The sequence below is a fragment of the Molothrus ater genome, chromosome 5, assembly GCF_012460135.2.
Source record: "Molothrus ater isolate BHLD 08-10-18 breed brown headed cowbird chromosome 5, BPBGC_Mater_1.1, whole genome shotgun sequence".
Lineage (NCBI taxonomy): Eukaryota > Metazoa > Chordata > Aves > Passeriformes > Icteridae > Molothrus > Molothrus ater.
In genome coordinates this window covers 2082542-2096858 of record NC_050482.2, presented here as the reverse complement: position 1 = coordinate 2096858, position 14317 = coordinate 2082542, and the positions used below count along the sequence as shown (strand labels likewise).

Genomic DNA, 14317 nt, shown 5'->3' with positions numbered 1-14317 from the left:
CAAAATTCCTCTTTCCTCCCCAAAAATTGCCCTTTTTTGCCCAGTGATGGACCCAAATTGTCTGTTTCCTGCACTGTACAGACCCCAGATAGGATGATTATCCCATTTCTCCAACATTTCCCTGTTTGATGCACACTTCCATGCTCGGTGCATGCTCCCCATCAGGCCATGTGTTTTTCTGGATAAGACAGGAAATGTTTGTTCTACACAGGTAAAAAACAAAAAGCAGTAACTGAGTAACATCCTGCTAGTAAATGAGCAGTAACCCAGTAGTAGCTGAGCTAGTCCAGTTTGCTGTTTCTGTGTGAAACTGAGTGAAATTCGCTGCCGTTAATTGCAACAATATCAGAGATTAATTCCTGCCATTCCATCCCCGGGAGATTCATTTCTCCTGGACTCTCTTTGCATTCCAAGGGCTCTCCCATAAGCGATCTTGAGTGCCACCTGCCTTCCCAATAAAGCCTGGAATCCATCCGTGAATATGACAACAAAAATGACAACAAACATGACAACAAACACGACAACATCCCAGAGACAAACGATCTCCGCTCCGAGTTAATTCCCGTTTCCCAGCAGGGCTCCGCGGCAGCCCCGCTGGGTTTGGAAGCGCTGCTGTTTGGTTAATAGATGAATGTTTTGTGTGGATGGCTCCATCCCAGCCAGGTTTGGCTCCCTGGCCTTCCCTCTGAATGCCTGCATGGATTTATCCACAGGACAATCAGCAGAATGCCGTTAGAAACGGGAAAACAACGGGTGATAAAACAAAGCGCTGCCTCCCCGCCATCCATGACTGCCTGGGAGGCCTCTCGGAGGTGCTCTGGCTGCTGGGAAGGGGAGATGGCTCTGTCAGGAAATGATGCACAAATTCCACATGGGAAGGGACAATCCATGGCCCCATCCAGCCCATTTTCCAAGCGGGATTGCTCGTTACAGCACTGGCGGGGATTGAACAATGGCAGCACCGCCGTTATCAGACATCTCCCACGATGAGCTGACCCAGTAGGTTTTTCATTTCCCAGTTTGATGTCCTTTATTTTCTTTTTCTCCTAAAGTGTGTTTTTTTGGTGGGAAAAGACAACTTCTTTTCCATGCTGCTCTTTTGCTGGGTTTTGGGAGTGGGGTTTTGCCATTGCATGGGGCTTTTGGATGACAGAAATCCTGAATTAGGAGCAGGCGGTTGCTAAAGTGCTGAGTAGTTCCTTCAGTTGTTTTTACTTCTTTCCAGCAGGTCAGGGAGTGGGAATACTGAGTGCTTAGTGTAGGAAACCCTGAAGTGCAGCTGAATAATTTTTGGGTTGTTTTGGTTTGGTTTTTTGGGTTAATGGGAAGGTCTTTGGGAAAATCATGATAAAAATAGTTGGGATCTGAAGGAAGCAAAGGTGTCCTTGATGGGCGATTCAGGATTTATCTTTATTGCAAGGCCTGCAGGGACAGCACCCAGGGAATGGCTCCCAGTGCCAGAGGGCAGCCAGGGATGGGATCTTGGCAATGAGGAATTCCTGGCTGGGCTGGAATTGCCAGAGCAGCTGGGGCTGCCCCTGCATCCCTGCAGTGCCCAAGGAAGGATTGGAGCAGCCTGGGATAGGGGAGGTGTCCCTGGAATGAGCTTGGAGGTCCCTTCCCACCCAAACTGCTCTGGGATTCTGGGATTTGGGACACTCAGAATCCATCCTGATGGATTTTTATGGAAAATGGGGAGAAAAATGAGAGGAGAAGGGAAGGGAGACCCTTCATGGTTTGCTGAGATTCCAAGTGAAGCCCCTGGGTCCATGAATGTCTTGGAGAGGAGATGGATCCAATGCCAGGCTGGGAGAGCTGGGAATGTTCCCCTGGAGAAGGGAAGGCTCCAGGGAGAGCTTCCAGCACATTGCAGGCCTGCAGGGGCTCCAGGAGAGCTGCAGAGGGACTGGGGCCAAGGCCTGCAGGGACAGCACCCAGGGAATGGCTCCCAGTGCCAGAGGGCAGCCAGGGATGGGATCTTGGCAATGAGGAATTCCTGGCTGGGCTGGGATTGCCAGAGCAGCTGGGGCTGCCCCTGCATCCCTGCAGTGTCCAAGGCCAGGCTGGACACTGGGGCTGGAGCAGCCTGGGACACTGGGAGGTGGCCCTGCCATGGATGGGGTGGCACTTGGATGGACTTTGAAGGTTCCTTGGAACCCAGACGATTCAGGGATTGCTTTGGGAGTATCTGTGTCCCATCTATGAGGTTCCCAGAAAATCACAAAATCCCTGTGACTGGAAAAGCCCTCCAAGACCATCAGGTCCAACCTGTGCCCAATCCCCACCTTGTCCCCAGCCCACAGCACTCAGTGCCACCTCCAGGCCTTCCTTGGACACCACCAGGGATGGAAGCTCCATCACAAATCCAAGTGATCCCATTTCTGTGCTGGTTTAAACTGGTGTGGCCCAGCTTTCCTACTGGAGAAGGTCAGTCTGAAGGGGAAAGGGCCCTGCAGGCCTCTGGCATTTTCCAAATCCATCCCTACTTCCAGAAACTGGGATACATCCTCACACCATGGCTCCTCCTTGGAATCATCTTCCTTTGGGAACTGCCCCACCCTTCTGTTGTCACCAGCAGGGGCCTGGGGAAAAAAAGAGACAACAGAAGGAGAATACAGAGGGTTAAAAATATTCCAATTTTGCTCCCAGCCCACGGATCTATTGTTGTAATTCCTGCTTCTCCTGGCAGGATCAAAGGCTGGTGTTGCCTGTTCTCCCATCTCCCCAGCTCTGAGTCTGTCATTCCCACATCTCCAGGGGTCTGGGGTGGTCACTGAGGTTTGATGAGTTCCATGTTAACACGAGCTGCCGGATCCTGGGAGCTGCCTCCACACGCGAGGAATTCCCAAATAAATCTTTGGAGACATCGGCGACAGAGCTGTGATCTCCTCGGGCTTTGATGTGTGAGCACAAGGCTGAATTTATTGAATAAATCACCAGAGATACCAGCACATGCAGCTGCCCTGAGTTTTCTCCTGTCTGTGCTTTTTGGGGGCAGGATGCTGGCTGGATTTTCCCTTTTGGGATGTGCAAAGACCCCCCTGAATCACCCTTAAATTGGTCAATTTGACCCTGGCTCATGCCGCAATCCAAAAATGCAAAATTGATTTGGTTTTTGCTGTTTTGTTTTTTGGGGTTTTGGTGTTTTTTTTTTTTTTTTTGTTGGTTTGTTTGTGGGGTTTTTTGTTGTTTTTGTTTTGTTTTGGGTTTTTTGGGTTTTGGGGTTTTTTTTTGTTTGGGTTTTTTGTGCTTTTTTTGGTTTTGTTGGGTTTTTTTTGGTTTTTTTTTTTGTAGATGCAAAAAAAAATGTAAACCAAGAGACTAATTGAAATTATAGATTTTTTTTTTTTTTTTTGTAATCTGCTTCATTTTGCGGGACATGAGGCTTCTTTTCATAGCTTCCAGCTTTGGGGAAAAAAACTCTGCATAATGCCAATGGTTCCATAAAATTAAAACTCAGGATTAAGGATATTTGGGTTCTGTTCTTGTGTGGAGACCTTGAGTCCATCACCTCCCCTTTCCAATGGTTTTGCTTTTTGAGTCATTCCTGGAAGGAGGAGCAGGGAGGAGCCCTCAGCTCTGCTTGGGTTGTGTCTGGAGGTGCTTGGGAGGCCCCTCCTTGCTGAGCTGCTTTGGGATTTCTCCATCCCAGCCCTGGATTTGTTTGAAATCCTTTGGAATCACAGGAGGTGGGGATTGGGAATTCCAGTGTCTCGCTTGTCTTGGAGTTCAGTTGTTCCTGTGCACTAAAATATGGAAATTCAAGTCTTGCTGAACAAATTACTTGAGGGAAAAATTTTTCTCCTTCCTGTCCTTTTCCTAATGAATTCCTCTCTTTTTATGTATAAGTTGCATTCCAGCACTGGGATGTTCTAATGGAAATGTGGAAAATTTTGCCCATTCTGTTGAGAAACACCTGAAGAATCAAATTGTCACCCTCTGGCCTTTTGTCTGGAAATTGGGGTGGAAATTCCCCTTTGGAAATATTTTTCTCCCTCAAATTTAAGACCAGCCTTAGCCCTGCATAAAATCAATGCACAGAAGATAAAATTTCACCTTTCTGTCCTTTTCCTAACCAATTCCTCTCTTTCCAGTGATTTTATGTATAAATTGCATTCCAGCACTGGGATTTCCTAATGGAAATGTGGAAAATTTTGCCCATTCTGTTGAGAAGCTCCTGAAGAACCAAATTGTCACCCTCTGGCCACCTCTGGCCTCTTGTGTGGAAATTGGAGTGAAAATTCCCCTTTGGAAATTTTTTTCTCCTTCAAATTTAGGACCAGCCTTAGCCCTGCATAAAATCAATGCACAGAAGATAAAATTGTGAATTTAACTGCCAGTCACGGGCCTGAAAATCCTTTTGGGGTGCCTCAGAGGGATGAATCCATAGCAAGGCCTCTGCTCTCTCCCCATGTCTGCCAGGGATTGCTTTGGTGAACAAAGAATTCTTCATTAATTACAGTTGGGTTAACGAAGGGTGAGACAGAAATGTGGATTTCGGTGCATGAAGGTGAATTTTGGTGCTGAAAGGTGAGGTTTGAGTGTGTTTTGGGATCCCCCTACAGCAAAATGTCACTGCTGGTGACATTGGCCTGGTCACTCTGTGTTCTCTCACCCCTACAAATGAGACTTTTGGACACTTATGCCAAAATCTGACACATTGGCTTCTAATTTCAGTGAAATGACATCTTTGTGAGCCCAGGAGCTCAGCCTGGCTGAGCTCAGGGTCTCTCTTAAGCCTTTACCCCTCACTCCTGGATGTCACCCTTTGTTTTCCAGTGATCTCTTGCACTTTCATTAATTTTGTTTAATTTAGATCATAATTACAGCCTTTGCACTGGACAGCACCAATCCAGGGGCACAACAATATTTTCTTTTGGGAGCTCAGCCCTGCTAAACCTTTCTCAATTGGGTTTTTTTCCCAATTTCTTTTGGTTTTTCATCATCCACCTTTTGCTGTGGTCACTGTGTCTTCCCAGAAGCATCACTGAACATTCATATTCACCATCTCCGGCAGGACATTTTTAATAGATAAATATATTTTAAATATTGGCATTTTGAGACTGTGAGGAAAAAAAAAAATAGATCTCAGAGCACATAAAAATAACACCGAGGGGTTTTATTCTCCAAACTGGGCCAGCTGCATGAAAACATTTATTAAAAACGAGCTCCCAAACGAAGGGCTCTGCTCCCCAGCATCATTAATTCCCTGCTCCACGTCCCATTTGTGCCCTGCTGCAGCTGCTAATGATGTTCTAGAGCAGGCATGACAAAGGAGAGGGAAAGCTGCCACTCACCACTGGTGAAAGAAATTTGTCACCTTGCCACCAGCTCACCTGTAATTGGGGGAGTTGTGTAAAAAAGTACAAACCACTTCTAGGAATATTCAGGGATGGGGGGTGAAAGTGTCAGGGATGGGTTTGTTGGTTTTTTTTCAGCTCCTACAGCACAAACCAGGCTGGGAATCACTGGCTGTGAGTCCCTTTTCCCTGCACAAATGTATATTGATTAATAAAGGGGGAGCCTGGCCCGTGCTGGCACTTGTAAGTGATAAACAGTTCTGCAGCAGTGCGGAGGGTGTATTAAAGGCTAAGAGCTAATGACTTTTCTGCTGGATGGAACACATTAAAAGCAGCGGGAAACTGCAGCTATTTTATCACCTCACTAATGTCCCTGACAACATTCACTTGGTGGGAGTGAATGGATGGGAATCCATTTGGAGGAGTAAATTAAAATACCTTAAAAAATGCCTTTAATAATAGCTCCAGAACTCAGCGGGACCAGAGAAGGGAGAGATACAAAAGGCCAATTAAATTATCCCCTCCATCTCCCTGCCAAGGCACTGATATTCCTGATTGTGCTGGGGCTGCTGGATCATTCCAGGAGGATTTTGGTGTCTCAAGTCAGGGAATGGTGTCAGGGCTGGAAGTTGGGGCTGTCACAAAATTCCCCCTGTGTCCAACCAAATTTTCCCTTCCCCGCTCCTTGCACTGCACATGAAATGGGAATAAATGAATTTTAAAAATCCTTGTCCAAGAGACAATTTTCCCATTCCCTGCTTTTTAAGTTTGTAGCAAAGCTGGGTTAGGAGCCAGCTTGGGATCAGGGATTCGTTGGTTTGGAGATTATGGAAAGGCACCTCCTCACATGGATGCTTCCAGTCCAGCTGGGATTTTTGGAGGTATTGAGACCACCTTGGCAGGGAATTCTTGGATTGTGCAGCCCTGGCACAGCTGCCCAGGGAAGTGATGGAGTCCCCATCCCTGGAAGGGTTCAAAAACCACGTGGAGGTGGCACCTGGGGACGTGGTTTGGTGGTGGCCATGGCTGGTGGTTGGACTCGGTGACCTGAGAGGTCTTTTCCAACCTTACTCTTGATCCCACTGATTCCCAGCCCCTTTTTGGGATGCTGGGAAGCTCCTGGGTGCTGGCTAAGAATTCCCATTTTGCGGGGAATTCAGGAGATTTGAACAGTTCTGATGTGGTTTGGGTGGACAGATTGACTTTGCTGGTGCTGGAGAATAAAATGCCACCACTTTGAGATATTCCAGGGTCAGAGCTCCTGGGGTAGGGCTTTTTGTTGAACTGGGGTTTTTCAGCAAAACTTGGCCGCGGAATTTGAGTTCAAAATGGAATTTTGATTTCAAAGTGGAATTGCTGTGGAATTTGGGTTCAAAATCAGAATAAATTCACCAGATCTGCCAGCAAACTTCACCCAGTGGCTTCTCCACCCTTGTGGCAGCCTCCCCTCTCTGTGCTTTAACTGGGTCTGATTTATTCTGCATTTACTGGGTTTGTGCAGGGCTGGCCCCAGAAATTGTTAACTTTGTGTCCCAAATAATGAATAGAGTGTTTAGAGGAGGGAAACTCTTCTGCATGGCCACAGCAATGAGCAGATTTTATGGTTCATGTTCTTTTTTTTTTTTTTTTTTTAATAAAACAAATGTACATTTTGCTCTCCATCAATATTCCAGTTCAGTGGAGCAAAGCTTTCCTGGATCACACAGTGCCAGGTAAATAAGATTTAGCCAAGACCTTGTTTGTGCACTCATTTGGCTCCTGCAACATCACATTTAAAGCAGGGAGAGAATTCCAGCAGATCCTGGGCTCACATCCACGGGATGAATTCACTCAGCACCTCTCAGGATAAATCCCCTAAAAATTAAAACATCACCTGCATTGAAAAAAAAAAAAAAACCCCTTGGAGTTAAGAGGGGAAGCAAAGTTGTGGTAGGGTGTAGTATAACCACAGTAATGGGCAAAAAACTGATACTGGAATAATGGATTTTCCTGGAAAAAGGCTGGGAGAGGAAAGCAGCCTGTTAGATTGGAGACTGGAAAAAGAGATTTTGCTGCTAAACACGGCTTTGAATGGAATTGATGCCTTCTAACAACTCCAGCTCTTTGTAAAACCTGGATATGCCAGAAAGAAAAGTGGGAAAATGGTGTTATCCATGTGGGATAACACCAATCACTACTGATCAGTGGAAGAGGGGATTTAGATTCTCCTCCTCCCTCTGTTAGCTAAAAAATATGAATTTAGTAGGTTTTGCTCCTCTATTTTATTGTTTTACTCTTTTATTTGAGTGTTGGTGCTGGAATAGGGCTCCAGGCTGGCTCCCTGATGGATCCAACTCTTCCCATTCCCACTCCCGTGGCTCAGGGCTGCTGTTGGCTCTTTTAGAGCCCCCAAAGAGCATCAAACTGCTCATTTATCCCAAAATTCCAGCCAAACCGGCTCCCTAGCTCCTGCTTTTCAGGTTTCAGTAATTCCCATCTCTGACTCTGCTCATTTAGTCAGAGTTCTTCCATTTTTGGGAGAAATTTAGGCAAAAAGCCCCAGTTTTTATCTCCCTTTCCCCTTGCCCTCCAGGGCACTGACAGCACTTGATATTTATTAGCACTTGATATCTATTAGATATTTATTTATTAAATACCTGGGCAGATATTTGAATTTAAGGAATTCAAGTTTTGTCCTTTGGGGATGGTCCCAAATCCAGAGCTGTGGCTCAGCTTTGAAAACTTTCTCCTGTCCTGCTTTAATTACAGCTGGGCTCTGCTTGGTGCTTAAAAATCGTGAGGGATCAGCTAAACTCCGGCTTAAAAATGAGATCAGGCTTTAATAATTCTTCTCCTTTAAGGCAGCCCTCATCTGGTGCCTTCCTCTGCCAAGGCATCTCGAGGAGATATTTTGTGATGGGCAATAATCAAGGAAAAATGGACAAATTTTCCAGTGCCAAGGTCTCCTCCTCCATCTGCTGTGTTGTGGTAAAGACATTTCTGAGCAAGATATTCCCATCTTTTGTCTGCTTCCCCCAAGGAAATGCAGCCAGGGAATGGAGGTTCTCCCTCCCAAGGCATGGGAAAAGCTGTGATTTCTGCAAAAAAAAAAAAAAAAAAAATAAATCAAGGGGGAAGATTGTTCCTCTAATCCAAGTACTCCTCACCTGCGAGCTAGAAAATAAAATTATGCAGTTCCCATCCCTGGAAAAGTCCAAGCCAGGTTGGATGGGGGTTGGAATAACCTGGGACAGTGGAAGGTGTCCCTGCCCGTGGCAGGGGTGGCGCTGGATGGACTTTAGGGCCTCTTCCAGCCCAAATTGTTCTCTGATTCTATGCAAAGCTGAAAGTTTTGGAGGTTTGAGCTCTGGTTTTGAATTTTCTGCATGTTGAAAAATCACCTTTATTGTCCTGGAACTGTGTTTTTAAGGAACCCTTAAAAACAAACCCCCAGCTGCGTCATTTTACCTCCAGTGCTCTGTTTCTCCAGTCATTTTTAACCCTCTTCACTGGGGTTCCACAGGGCAATAACCCCAAAGGAATGGCTGGAATACTGAAATCCCAAAGGAATGGCTGGAATACTGAAATCCCAAAAGAAATTGCTGGAATAATATCTCCAGAATAGATATGGAATTTATATATTCATATATAAATGAAAATATTTTTTCATATATATATGAAATTTTTATATATATATATGAATATATTTGGATTATACATATATATATATGAGAATATATTTGGATTATATATATATAGGGATTATATATATATTCCAATATATTGGGATTTTTAATATATATGAATGTATATATATATATGAATATATTGGGATTATATATATATTGGGATTTTATATATTATATATATTCCAGTGTATTGGGATTTTATATATATATGAATATATTTTTAATATATACATATATAGGGATTATATATATTATATATTCCAATGTATTGAGTTTTTATATATATATGAATATATTTTTAATATATATAGGGATTATATATATATTGGGATTACATATAATATATATAACAATATATTGGTATTTATATATATATGAATATGTACATATTGGGATTATATAAATATATATATATATACATATATAATATCCATATTATATATTCCATATTATATTTGCCATTATACATGGAATATGTACATTCCATACATTGCTGGGACAATATCTGCTTGCTGTGTGTGCCACCCCGCAGCCAGAGCAGGGATTCTGCCTGCCCTGGAGCTGCTTTCCATCACCTGGAGCTCCAGCCCAGCTGGGAACAAGGAGCAAATCAAGGGATAATGGCAAATGTTTGCAAACCCGTACAGACAAACCTCACAGTGTCAATAGCCAGCGGTGCTCTCTTGTTTTATCCTCATCCCCGCCACAGCTGAGGGACAGGAGGGCATCAGGAGGAATTTCCTTTTATTTTTAGCAGCCCTCAGCCCCTTTGAAAAGCTTGCTGGAGGAGTAATGAAGCATCCCCTGGGTGGTGATGGGATTCAGGTGTGAGGGGCTGGATATTGTTCCCGGGATGAGTTTCCTTGTTAGTGCGGGGTTTTTATTTTTAAAGGCTCCATTGAAGTGCCTGGCCATAAATTAAGCTTTGATCGCATCCATTTGCTGTTAACGAATCCAGATGGGGCAGAGGCACCGGGGTGGTGGCTCTGGGATCATGTGTGAGCTGCCTTTCATTTTGGGGACGTTCAGAAGCTCCAGGGCTGGCCCAGCTAACGAATCCAGCTGTCCCCAATGCCTCCTGAGATAGGGTGTCCCCAGGGACACCTGCAGAGGTGGCAGCAGGGCTTTGGGAGAGGTTAAGATGTCTCAGGGAAATAAATGGCCATTACGTATCTGGCAGTGGCTTCTTTCATATGGTAATTCCCTTTCTTCTCCTTTTTATTTCTTTATTTTTTTTTTAATCATTCAAGTAGCTTTGTGTTCCCTTTAAATCAGTAGGGTTTATTCTAAAATCCACACACTGGCAGGAGCTTTGCTGGAATTTTAATGTTGTGGAGGAAAATAAGTGGAAAAAAAACTCCATAAAAACCACAAGACTTTCTGGTTTAGCATCCACTCGTGGGGTTTTGTTATTGGTTTTTTTTCCCAAATGTTAGGAAAAGAAATTGAAATGAGCTGGATCGAGGGCAGGTTTGGTTCCTCCTGGGGTGGTTTTGTGTCCAGCCCAGGAGGATTCCTGGCAGGACAGATCCTGCTCCTGGGAAGCTGCAGGAGATCCGTTAATGTCATGGATCTGCTGGAAACCCCACCCTCCTCCCACCACTGAAATCCTAGTGGAAAAGGAAAAATCTGATTATCCACACAAGAAGGAAAGGAATTGCTTTTGTCTTCTGTGTTCCTACATGAACTAGGGAGGATTTTCTTCTCTTTTTTATTCCTGAGGGATCAATGGTGACTTTAATCCCTCAGCACATTGCTCAGCCCATCCTGGGCTTGGCTTTAATCTCAAACCCCATCAGGCTCTGCTCAGGTGAGACCCCACCTGCAGAGCTGCCCCAGCCCTGGAGACACAGCAGCAGCACCTGGAGCAAATCCAGAGGAACCCGTGGAGCTGCTCCAGGGCTGGGAATGTTCCCCTGGAGAAGGGGGGGCTCCAGGGAGAGCTTCCAGCACATTCCAGGGGCTCCAGGAGAGCTGCAGAGGGACTGGGGCCAAGGCCTGCAGGGACAGCACCCAGGGAATGGCTCCCAGTGCCAGAGGGCAGCCAGGGATGGGATCTTGGCAATGAGGAATTCCTGGCTGGGCTGGGATTGCCAGAGCAGCTGGGGCTGCCCCTGCATCCCTGCAATGCCCCAGGCCAGGCTGGACACTGGGGCTGGAGCAGCCTGGGACACTGGGAGGTGTCCCTGCCATGGCAGGGGTGGAATGGGATGAGCTTTTTTCTCCAGGTGCAGTTGGGAGCCAAGAACATCCCAGGAACAGCACAGGCAGTGCCTGAGCCCTCAGGGAACCCCCATCCCAAGGATTTGGGAGAGTTCCCAAAGAGGATGAGGTTGGAAGGTGCTTTTTAACCAAGTCAGGGACAGGGAGCAGAGCAGGATCAATTCCTGTCCCTCAGGGGCTGCTCTGGAGGAGCAGGATCAGGGATCAGGGTGATGCTGCCACGCTTTAATCAGGAATTCAGCACAGAGGTGGAATTTGAGCTGGTGGGGCTGTGGCACAGCCATCACACCCACATGGGGGTTGATGGGGTTATCCTGTGAGTCACCAACTTCTCCTCAGTCCTGATGAACACAGAGGAAGGGGGGCTCTTTCCAAATCCCTGGGGTCCTCCCATGTAATTAGAGTCCAGAATTTCTCAAATCAGCCAGGGTTCCCAAACGCTTCAGTATCTTCCTTTGCTGCAGTTCAGGAATAACCCTTCACTCTACTGAGACCATTAATAATTCCATTTATATCAACCTGGGACTTCCATGACCTCCCCTCTGTCTTGTTTGCAGCAACAAAATCAAACACAGTGGGCAGAATAAATACAAAGTGTGCCAAGGCACCTCAGAAATCCCAGAATTCATACGGAGCTGTTGAAATCTTGGACATTGTTGGATATATGGTCACTCCTGCAGGCTGGAGGAAACCAAACCTGGTCCTCAGGGGTTTTAGTGTCCCTCTGGGCTCTGTTTAGGGTGGCAAGGTGGGCATTGATCAAAGGCTGGGCTGGCGGTCTGGGAGGTCTCTTCCAACCTCAGTAATTCCAGGGTCTGTAGGATATGGAGCAGCACTTTGTGCTGTGGGTACCTCTAAAAATCACATTTGTGCCTTTTGAGGCTGCAGCTAATAAAGAAAAGCTCACCTGGTGAACTGCGGGGTGCGGAGGATCAGGAATGGGACATCACGCCATGATCAGTGTGATCAAGTGAAGCCAAATTTATTATCCCCAAAAGGGCTCTATTTAAAATAAATTTCTACTGTTTATGCTAATCTCTAGCTAATACATGATTGGTTAATCCTAGCTGTTCACACGTCTAAAATAAAATGCTGATTGGATTTTCTAATTTTTCACACGTCTTGCTGTGGTCATCTGGCTCACCCATTGCTTCTCTTTTTTCTCACTTTCTCAAGATTGCTGACAAACTTGCTGAGTCCTGATGACTCTTCTTATATCTTTCTCAAGGACATACCGACCCCATTTCTGAATATGTCCATTATCCATTGTTTGCGAGCATTGTCCATTAGTGCCAGCAGGCTGGATTGTGCATCAGCTGAATGTGGCCACTGTCTTGCAAAAACTCCTCAACCTGCAAAAAATCCTCGACGGTGAACTTCAAGAAGCATCTCAGAAACCCCAATTTCCAGAGCTGATAACTCTTAAACCACTTTCCACCTATTTCCTTTCCCTCGTTCGTTCAGCCTGGCAGGAGCCACTGGCAGAGCATCAGTTGCACGTTTGTGACAGCAATTAGCAAAGCTGCGCCTTTGTGACAACAATTAGCCAAGCAGGAGAGGGCTGAGGTACAGGTTCTCCAATCTGCTGCTCACAGCTGGGCTTTTGTCCCCTCCCCAGAGCACGGTGATCGTGGAGAAGACGGTGCAGGACCTGATGGAGCTGATGCACGACCTGAGCGCCTACTCGGACCAGTTCCTCCACATGGTGTGTGTGAAGCTGCAGGAGTACAAGGACACCTGCACCCTGGCCTACAGGTACAGCCCAGGGAGGGACTGCTGCTGTCAGCAAAATTAATGCTCAAACATCAGAGGTTTGTGTCCAAAAAGGAGACAGAGGAGTCTTTTTCCTACTCGAATAAATGTAATATTATATAAATATAAATATAAATAATATAAATACTATAAATAATATAAAATAAATATAAATAATATAAACACTATAAATACTATAAATAATATAAATATAAATATAAATATAAATTATCAATTTATAATATAATAGTATTATATTATAAATTATATCAATTTAATTATATAAATATATAAAAATTGGAATAAATAAATATATATTTATATAAAAATAAATATATTATATTTATATATAATATATAAATAATATATAAATACATGTTTATATATTATATTATATATAATATATAGATAATATATAAAAGATATATTTATTTATATAAATATATAAATTCTTCTATAAATATTTGTGGAAGGATAGAATGGAAAAAAAAATGCAGAACTCCTCTCACACCTGAGGAGTTGCAGCTGTACTACTCACCAAAGATTAGGAGCAGGCCTGCCCTTAACAGGCCACAGCTGTGTCCAATAAGGGTGAGAGCTATAAAAGAGTGGGTCAGGTGGGTGAGGAGAGAGTTGGAATTTCTTGGCTGTGCTGTGAGGAACTGTCCATGAGAAATCATCAAGAAGGTATGGAACTTTTGCAATAAGATGGCAACAAATATGTTATTATTGAGTAATGGGAGAGGCCATGGGGCATTCCCCTGGGATCTCAAATTTTTGGAGGACGCAGCCTCCCTTTTATTCCAATTTCCCAGCTGCTTTTCTCTTCTCTTTTTCCCTGTTTCTGAGGTACTTGAGAGGTTCAGATTTCCCAAAACACCTGATACCAGAGATTTCCCTCTAATGTATAACCCTCCCTTTTAATTTTTAATTCTTATGGAATTTATGGGTTTTTCTTCCCCATTGTTTCTTTCATCTTTCAATATCTCATTTCATTTATCAGCAAACTTAAAGTTTATTTATAAAAGCAAGTACCTTTTTCCATTCATCATTCAGTGGAATCCTTCCCATTGTGTTTTTTTATCTCCCAGTGCTGGTTTTATCCACCAGCAGACCCAGAACTTGTTTCTAAAGACAAATCCACCATTCCTCTCACTGCTCTTTGGGCTTGGCTGTTGTCTTGGTTTGGAAAGCCAGGTGTCTGCTAAGGGAGGCAGGAGCCTCCCCAGAAATGGAAAATGCAAACCCCCTCCCTCTGAATTGTTATCATTTTGAAATGAAGGGGCTCTCAGGCAAAGATATGGGAGTAGGAATAAGAGTTATTTATTAGGAAAATTCAAAATACAAATGCAACAGTACAAACAAGAAACCAAC

General features: G+C 44.5%; 1 protein-coding gene across 1 annotated transcript in view; it reads left to right on the top strand.

Moving 5' to 3' along the window:
• The window catches only part of EXOC4 (exocyst complex component 4), a 362041-nt gene that overhangs the window by 276760 nt on the left and 70964 nt on the right, over window positions 1–14317 (top strand). Inside the window, exon 12 of the mRNA XM_036400734.2 lies at window positions 12810–12946. Within this exon, the coding sequence (XP_036256627.1) occupies window positions 12810–12946 (137 nt within the window). The remainder of the gene's footprint in view (window positions 1–12809; window positions 12947–14317) is intronic.